Source organism: Papaver somniferum, unplaced genomic scaffold (assembly GCF_003573695.1).
Source record: "Papaver somniferum cultivar HN1 unplaced genomic scaffold, ASM357369v1 unplaced-scaffold_107, whole genome shotgun sequence".
Taxonomy (NCBI): domain Eukaryota; kingdom Viridiplantae; phylum Streptophyta; class Magnoliopsida; order Ranunculales; family Papaveraceae; genus Papaver; species Papaver somniferum.
The window spans coordinates 12,984,214-12,993,141 of NW_020619603.1; the positions used below are offsets into that span (position 1 = coordinate 12,984,214).

At 35.2% G+C, this 8,928-nt stretch overlaps 1 protein-coding gene across 3 annotated transcripts; it reads left to right on the forward strand.

The window, feature by feature from the left end:
• The first annotated feature begins 1,717 nt into the window (after positions 1 to 1,717).
• LOC113328244 lies at positions 1,718 to 7,654 on the forward strand. 3 transcript variants are annotated; one of them, XM_026575354.1, is made up of 12 exons: positions 1,718 to 2,053; positions 2,167 to 2,241; positions 2,346 to 2,547; positions 2,633 to 2,788; positions 2,884 to 3,833; positions 3,912 to 4,029; positions 4,155 to 4,271; positions 5,748 to 6,166; positions 6,337 to 6,546; positions 6,695 to 6,787; positions 6,867 to 6,968; positions 7,073 to 7,654. In XM_026575354.1, the coding sequence occupies exons 9-12, from the start codon at positions 6,391 to 6,393 to the stop codon at positions 7,421 to 7,423; spliced, it is 702 nt and encodes a 233-aa protein (XP_026431139.1). In that variant the 5' UTR covers positions 1,718 to 2,053; positions 2,167 to 2,241; positions 2,346 to 2,547; positions 2,633 to 2,788; positions 2,884 to 3,833; positions 3,912 to 4,029; positions 4,155 to 4,271; positions 5,748 to 6,166; positions 6,337 to 6,390; the 3' UTR covers positions 7,424 to 7,654. The 3 variants fall into 3 exon arrangements, with proteins under 3 accessions (XP_026431139.1, XP_026431138.1, XP_026431137.1); XM_026575353.1 differs by lacking the exons at positions 1,718 to 2,053; positions 2,167 to 2,241 and adding an exon at positions 4,750 to 4,863 and having other exon boundaries at positions 2,292 to 2,547; XM_026575352.1 differs by lacking the exons at positions 1,718 to 2,053; positions 2,167 to 2,241; positions 2,346 to 2,547; positions 2,633 to 2,788 and adding an exon at positions 4,750 to 4,863 and having other exon boundaries at positions 3,163 to 3,265; positions 3,580 to 3,833.
• Positions 7,655 to 8,928: the final 1,274 nt, after the last annotated feature.

The following is an 8,928-nucleotide window of genomic DNA, read 5'->3' on the forward strand; positions in this document are numbered from 1 at the left end:
GCACCACTTTTTTTCTTGGGGACCATGATTTGATTAGGCCACCTGCCCTATAGTTATAAGGGGTGTCCTAAAAGGTGGAGATGACTAGTTTACCCTTTTACTTATAACTCTACCACTTCTTCTTCTTCTTCTGCTCTTCTTCATCAATTTATGATCATCTAAACCTGATCATATACAAATCTAATCAAAATCATTAAATTTTCATCGTTGTCGATTCATTGAATTTTTATCGTCGATTATCAATCTTTTGTAAACAAACTCGTCCATTCCCATAAACCCATTACTTCTAATTCGTTTTTGATTGAAAATTTTGAGTAGTAGTCATCAAAATAGGTTGAAAATGGAAGTAACAGTAGTAAGTTCGGTTAGGAATTTTGTGAAAAAACTTTTTCGAACTAGCCGAACTTGCTGGAACTGAAGAACAGTTCGGTTGTTTCGTAAAAAAAAATTCCGAACCGAACTAAGGTTTGGTAACTTCGCAAATTTTTTTCCTAACCGAACTATGGTTTGGTAACTTTGCAATTTTTTTTTCCTAACCGATCTAAGGTTTGGTAACTTCACAATTTTTGTCCTAACCGAACCAAGGTTTGGTAACTTTGCAATTCTTTTTTCCTAACCGAACTAAGGTTTGGTAACTTCACAATTTTTTTTCCTAACCGAACTAAGGTTCGATAACGTCGCGCTTTTTTTTTTCCTAACCGAATCAAGGTTTGGTTATGTCGCAATTTTTTTCTTCTAACCAAACTTTTCTCCGAAAACCTATATATTGATTTAATTTTTTTTGATTTAATCTTACACTAATCATTAATTATATTAACTAATGATTCAACTAATTATTACACTAACTTAATTGAAAAAGATAATTTTGGTATTAAGATAAATATATAGATAAGGAGTGACCTAATTTTACTTCAAACATCTTTCCCAAAAAGAAACAATGGTCCAAAAAAAAATAGTGGTGCCCGAAAACCAGTTCTAAGTTAGGCATTAGGTACTTGTACGACCTCTAAAACATTGAGCCCATAGCACAAGTTGTGCATTAAGAGCATCCACAGTGGGCGAGTATAACCAAAAATTTGGGATGAGATCGTGACGCAGTGGGACGGAGTAAAGATCAAATCCCAGCCAAAGATCAAATTCCAGACCATATTTGGTCGCGACCAAATACCAAATCCTAATATAGTCGGGCGTAAATTTAAAGTACGTTTGTTACTGGGCGTAAATTTAAAGTACGCTTGTTAACGGGCGGAGATTTAAATTACGCCCGGGCGGAGATTTAAATTACGCCCGATGAAAATTCAAATTAAAAAAAAAAAAAAAATGAGGCGTAAACTTAAAGTACGCCTGTTGACAGGCGTAAACTTAAAGTCCGTCTGGTGATTGATTGGGCGGACATTTGAGATACGCCCGATGAAATTTTTTTGGGGCGGATCTTTAAATTACGCGCGACCAAATTTTAATCGCCACCGTTACGTGACAACACGGACTAAATCCAAAATTTGATCTTTTTTTTGATCCTTGATCTTTGGTTTTGATCGCACCACTGCAGTTGCTCTAATTACTTGTACAACCTTTAAAACATTGAGCCCGACAAATGTTTTTCTCTCGGACAACACCAAAGACACTATTGCTACGTGTAGCATCGGGGACGGGCCATGTATAAGAGGAGATCAAGAATGATCCCTTGTTATTAACGACACTTATGTCCTAACCGGTATACGTGTCCGCTTCTTCACACTTCCATATGCTCGGTGTAATGTTTAGTCCAGAGAGAAAAACAATGGAAGTCCGAGAGATCGAGAAGTAGAGAAAGTGAGAGATGCATCGCCAACGAAAAAAATTAGCAAGACTTCTCTGTTGCTCTAATCAACAAAAACAAATTACTAGATCTAATAAAATCACCAACAGATCAGTTTCCGAAGAAGACGATTCAGCTGGTCTCGCTCCCATTAACTCACTTCATCGAACGATTCTTTACCCTCTTAACTCATTACTTCTTTCTCAATCGTCTAATTTCCCTATTTCAAGGTTTCTCTCTGTTTCTCTTCGACAGGTAAGTTTTTGAATTATTATTGTTTCGCTTTATTTTGATTGAATTGAAGCTGTTCGGTAGTTGTATTTTTCTTTTATTTGTATTTAAATTGATTAAATTTTGATATCTTGCAGGTTGGGATGTAGTTAACTATCAAAATTCAATCAGATTTTAGTCAATTCAAATTTGTATTCAATCAAAATTCGCTGGTGGGGATTTTTCTTTTATTGTATTCAATCAAAATTTGTATCTAAACTGATAATCTGGTAAAGTTCTACATGTGGTGAGTGTTGCGTTGAAATTTGAATTTTAGGTCATATTCAGATGGGCGATTTGTTGCTATTGCATTGGGGGATTATGTGTTGTGTAACGTCCAATCCCTTCGGCAAGGAATAGAAGATAAAATCACCACGTCCAATTAGTGGCTTATTCTCTTGTTTTCTTGTTCTCGGCTGATGGATTAGCAACGGCATCAATGGGAACTCTACAAAACCATCTTCTCCGCCTCATCAATCGTACGTTTGTTGATTCAATCCCTAAAATGCTATTTCAATGATTCATTTATTGTGTTTTTATTGGATTTATGTTTTGATGAATAAGGTCTGTTGGTGGAGAAAGGACGGATTATCGAAAGCATTAACTATAGCTGAAGGAACGACTGTTTCTGATGTTTGCCGAAGGATGGCTGCTCGAAGAGTTGATGCAGTGCTTCTTACTGATGCAAATGCTTTACTCTCTGGAATCGTTACTAACAAGGTAGAAAAATGTTTGTTTTATTCAGTTTTTTGCTTCATTTTTGCCATTGACCATTGTTTATTTTTTTTTCTGAAAAGTTTTTATTTTGTGTTTAGGATATTGCAACTAGAACTATTGTTGAAGGGTTAAGACGAGAACAGACGATAGTTTCCAAAGTAATGACAAGGACCAGTATTTGTGGCATCTGATTCATTGAGATGAGTGTTAGTATTCATCTGATTCCAAGTAAGATAGCTATTGAGGCTTTGCAAAAGATGGTTCAGGGTTAGTATTTCTTTTTGTAAGTTTAAATGATTTCCTTGGTTTTGAAGGTACTAATTTCAGTACCACTGAAATACAAATCAAGATCGCACTGTGCGGGTATATTTTTTCAGGTCTCTTTACTACTTCAGTTTCCCTGTAGTTTCTTTCTTGTCGAACAGAACTACGTAAATTTGGGTTATGAATGCAAATAGACTCTTGAGAGCATGAGCATAGGTTTGACTCTGTTGATCTGCTTAGCTCTAACTTGACTACAACTTGGCATTTAGATCTGTAATGTGAATATCATCTAAGAAACAATAAATCAATGGGAAAGGCATAGAATAAAAAAAAAAAGAGAGCGCCTTCTCAATTTCATATGGGTCATATGGTGATCTGTTGAACTTGAACATTTGTATTTGATGTCCCTCTTCAAGCTACAAAAAGATGAACCACTTCTTTTTTATGTTTAGTTTCATTCTTTATATATCATGTATTTGAGCTGTCAACAGTGTTTGTCATTTGCTTATAAGACACTTTCTCATGAACAGTCCTGCTCATGTGATGTCTCTGTTGGAAATCGTTTGCACGGATACGACTTCTGCCCAAGTAATTCTTGATCTCATGATAGTTGGCAAAGCCATAAAGAAAGTATCTGTAATAGTGGAGAACTGTACCGGCTTTGCAGTTAAACGTACTTTCTTCCCATATGGACAAGGGGCACATATTTTGGTACACCTGAGTGTGGATTTGTTCAGATCGACAGATTGGTCAGAGAGTTTGGCATTTCCATTGGACATTTCCAGTAATGTTCTTGCTCTTCTTCTGGTGCTTCCTTGCTTGTGTAGTATCATGTGACTAATAGTGCTCCATTTGATTCCAGACTTCAGGACATAGCTGGATATGGAATTGGAATTGCCGCTGTTAAAGTGTTAGCCTCCTCCTTCGGAGATCGAATTTTCAAGAGTCCACTGATCTTGTAATGAAGTACGGGAGAAATGGTACAGAGAAAAATCTTGTATTTCTTTTTGATCTGAAGATTTTAACAATTACTCGGTGTTACCTTTCTATTATGTCGTAGCTTTTCTTGCCAATGCCTGTGATGCTTATTTGGGTTCGTGCAAAGATTTTGATGTTTCAGGTAAACTAAATGGTAAAGGGAAGCAGGCAAAACCCCGATCCAACCGTAGTTCCAATCATTGAGAAGTCTAGAAATCTTGCTAATATTGTACCTGGTGAAAAGGTTTTACTCATTCTCTTAGTCATTCTTAAGAATCTTAACTTAATATCTTCTTCACTTGCATATATCAATATAAATTCATGCCTAGGTTGAATAATCAGCTCACTCATGCTGGGAAAATTCCAATGCTGCGAAAAAGCAGAACCATGATCTCACTGTTAAACAAATGAAGAAGTTTTGTTGTGTTTCTTCCCTTATATTTTTATATACATATCATTTTTTGAACTTGTATGACACATTAGTGCACATGATTTTCCCATACGTGACAAAGAGTGCACTGACAGTGGTACTGAACATGATTGCATTATTTGCATCCTGTATCTTTGATTGATCAAGAGATTGTGGAGATGATAATATTTCCTGTAGTGATATGGAAATTTTGTTCCATCTTTTTGGGAGTTAATCTACTAGAAACCCTTTGTTTAAACAGTTAAAATAATTGCTAGGATATGGAATTTTGATGGATTATCTGCACAAACAGGTAATGGCACTGATTGCTTATGTGATGGAGGTCGAAGGAAACTATGGACCACATCTCATTACTGTATCTAATGTTGTTAATTGTTGGATTCCCCCCACCCAAGATGTCTAAAAGGTCAGGTACTCGTTTTCATGTTCTGAAAAGTATTATGTTGATTTTTTCCCCTAAAAGTACTAATTACTAGTAAAGATGAGATGAATTTTTAAGTCAAACAGGTGCCCTCCTACTGCACTTCGTTAGATGTGCACTTAATATTTAACTATATTTAGATTGTATATACTGGCAATATATTGGAAATATATATAGATTTAATTTAATGTTTTTATTTTTACTTACTGAATATTGGGCATAAAATCTTTTTAATCGTGGAAAAAGTCTTTTACTAGTCCGCCAAAAGAAAAAATATATTCCGCCAAAATTTTCATGATATTTCAAAAAGTCCGCCAAAATTTTCATTTGTTCTAGATTGTGGCCATTATCTTCGGATAACTGATCACGTTTCCCTTTTATACTGAAACAAAACCTCTTTTCATGTATAACAAAAAAACACTCAAGTACAAAACCCTAAACCTGAACTTGAAAGAGGTAACCGTCTTAACCTTTGATTTTGATCTTCAATTATTTCTCTTCATCTTAATTATTGTAAGTGCAAATGAGTATCTCTAATCTCTTATCCTAACTATCAGTATCCCTAGTCTCTCCTACCAAAACAGAGATCTGTTTTGGGTTTGTGATCAGTGACTCAAAACTCGTGTTTGGGAGAGTTTTTTGTGCTGAAAACTTGAGGAAAAAAAACCTTGTGGTGATTTATCAAAGTTTCTCTTTAATTTTTTTTTTCAATTTTTGATTTTTAGTCTCCGGTTTTCTTTTTTGTTATTTTTGGTTCTTTTATTAATTTGATTTTTGAGTGTCTACTGTTCTTTCTTGTTAACCTTGATGTTTTTGGTTTATTTTCCTTTCAGTTTGTTGATCATCTACTTTTTGTGTTTCAATATCAGGAGTACTGCCAATTTTAATCAAGGGATAATGGCACCAGGTGGAGTTAGACCCCCTCGCACATCACACGCAGCCTCTCAGTTGTGATGCACTAGTAATTGAGTTAATCACATACCTACAAATTATTTCCTTGGAATTATTATGTTCATTTTCGGCAGACGCAGTATTATCCAACTCCCATATCTCTTGAAAAATAGATCTGCCAAAGATTAACAAAGTAGGAAGAGGAGATGCTCTTAATGCAAAGCTTAGTGATCACATAAGGAAAAAGAACGAAAAGCCTACAATAACGATCAAACCAGGTAAAAAGATTCCAACTGAAATAGGAATCATCGTCAGAAAGTTTGCACCGTGGTCGACTCCCCCCAAATGGAAGTCAATTGGAAAATCAGATCTGAAGAAATTTTATGATCTCATATTGGTAATCATGTACTTTTGAATCATTTTAGTGTTCCTACTACTCTGTTCTTCTAATGTCCCTACTGTTATGTTCTTCTTGCACAGACTACGGCTTTATTAATTAGAACTCTCTTTGCGTAGTTTCTTTGTTGCTGGTGCTAACAGAAATTTGTTTGGTGATTGTGAACTTAGGAAAAATTCACTATTGATCTACATGTAGTACGCATTCAGAAGGCGGTCAAAACAATGCTAGCAAATGAGTACAGACAGTTTAGATGCACACTTCACAAACACTACCTGCAGTACAAACAAGATGGAACAGAACGGGAGAACCCGCATCATCAGGTTAAGCAGGAGGATTGGGAGAAACTTTGCACTTGGTTTGAGTCTGATGAGTTTCAGGTAATATTGGTGTTCGATCCTTGTTGTATTTATAAGATTTATTTGTGGTAGTCATATTGGTGGTATTCAGACAAGTAGCATTTATCTGCAGTATTTATCTATGTAGTATTTATCTGCATTGAACTGTCTTCTTTGGATTTGAATGCAGACAAGTAGCACTCAAGGTAAAAAAAGTCGAGAAGCGAATACAACCGTTCATTGTACGGGGTCAAAACCTTTTGCCCGCTATAGAGAGGAAATGGTAATTGTGTGTTCTCTGTTACTCTTTTATAAGTTTATGGTTAATACTGTATCTAATTTTCTTGTGGGGAAACCTGCAGTGTGATCCAGTAACAGGTGAAGTTGTTGAACAAATTGAATTCTACAAGTTAACCCACTGCAAAAATGATATTTGGACATGTCATACGGCGGAGGAAAACTATGTAATACAAGGATTTTCGTTGTGATTTTCTTTTAAGTTTTTTGTCTGAGAGTTATTATTTAGTTTTAGCATATGTTCTGCTATTTATTGTTAATTATTGTGTAGGGTAAAACGCTTGAACTCCGAGCTGCGCCTACACCTGAAGGTTCAACACCCTTGACCGATGCTCAAATATGTGAGGAAGTGCTAGGTGTAAGATCCGGTTATGTCAAGGGTCTTGGTCATGGGTATGAAAAACCTAGCTCGTCTAGCATTGAATATGATGCGGAGTTAGGCGAAGCTCTTAGGAGGGCAGATGAAGCAGAGAAGAGAAATAAGGAACTTGAAGAAAGAGTTAATGAGCAAAATCGCACAATACAGGAGCTGGTAACTGACACAAGGGATATGAGAAGAATGTTGCTTGAAATGCAGGGAAACTGTCAAAGCACTCCTGAGAACCGTCAAAGCACCTCTTGAGATGATTGTTAAGGGACCAACAATTGAGATGTGCGTCTCTGTTTCTTTTTTTAGCTTTATGTTTCAAAGTGGTATCGTTTTTTCTTCAGTTTAGAATTAGCTTTATGTTTCACTTTTGAAATTTGTAGTGGTATCGTTTCTTTTTTTCAGTTTAGAATTTTAATTTTCTTAATTAGTGGTGTCATTTAATGAACAATGTAGATCTTTTCTATTAATGATTTGCTTTTTTTCAAAAAATATAGTAGTCTAACTTTGATGAATTACAATTTCTGAGTAAATATGAAAAATATGAAACCTACTCATATAAATTTGTAATACGACGGATAATTCCTTCCCAAAACATCAACAAACTCGTTGCAAATGAGACCCTTACGTGGCAGAAAAATTTGAAGCTCTGCGTTGCAAACTGAGTATATATATTCCACGATTATAAACGTCGCCCAATTATAAGACATAATAATACGTAGCATATAATTATTGTTCACGATGTTATTACGTGTTGAAAATACATATATTAACGACGGGTGTATTCGCTGCTTATGCGCCAATTTTATAACGCATTAATACGTTGAAAATAAGATTGTTCGTGACATCTTCAACCGTTATATATAAAATTTATTAACGACGGGTGTATCCGCTGCGTATGCGCTAATTTTATAACGCATTAATGTGTTGAAAATAAGGATTGCTTGTGACATCTTCAACCATTATACATAAAATTTATTACCGACGGGTGTATTCGTTGCGTATGTGCCAATTTTAGAACGCATTAATACATTGAAAATAAGGTTGTGGCATCTTCAATCCTTATAAATACAAACCTTTTGTTACATAAACGAATGTCACATAAAGGGTTTTCAGTATAAATGAAAAAACAGTATTTGTGACGCATAAGCTATTTGTGACGAAGAAAACATATTTTGGTCACTTCAAATCACTAAAATCTCAAAATTCAAAACCCAAGTTTTTTTTCACTTCTTCTTCTTCCTCTCAAAAATCCCAACTCTCTCACATAAATTTGATTTATCTACTAATTCACCACTAATAATTTTATTTTTAATCAATCCTTAAAATTCCTAGCTAATCAAATCTAATCATAATCATTAACACTAATTATGTAAGGGTAGTTATGCAATTATCAAAAAGGATGGATAAGGGGTGATGTTTTTTATTTAGTGACCCTATTTTAGCAGTATATAGCATGCCTTAAAAAAATTGAGTATGCCTCAAAACAGGTTTGATAAATAGGAAGGTAGTAGCGCCCATAGTGGGTAGTCACTAGTAAGGTCGGTGAGTGTGAGTTTGTAAGGTCATGTACAAACCAAAGTTTTGAAAAGTAACAAAAGCCCAGTTGCGTGATTGGTGAGTAAATTGAGCCTTTAATACAACAATCATTTCCAACAAAGTGGTATTAGAGAAGATATCAAGGGCCATTAACTCAAAGCAGGCGTGGGAGATTTTTCAAAATCCTTTCAAACGTGTGGACAAAGTGAAGAAGGTGCGGT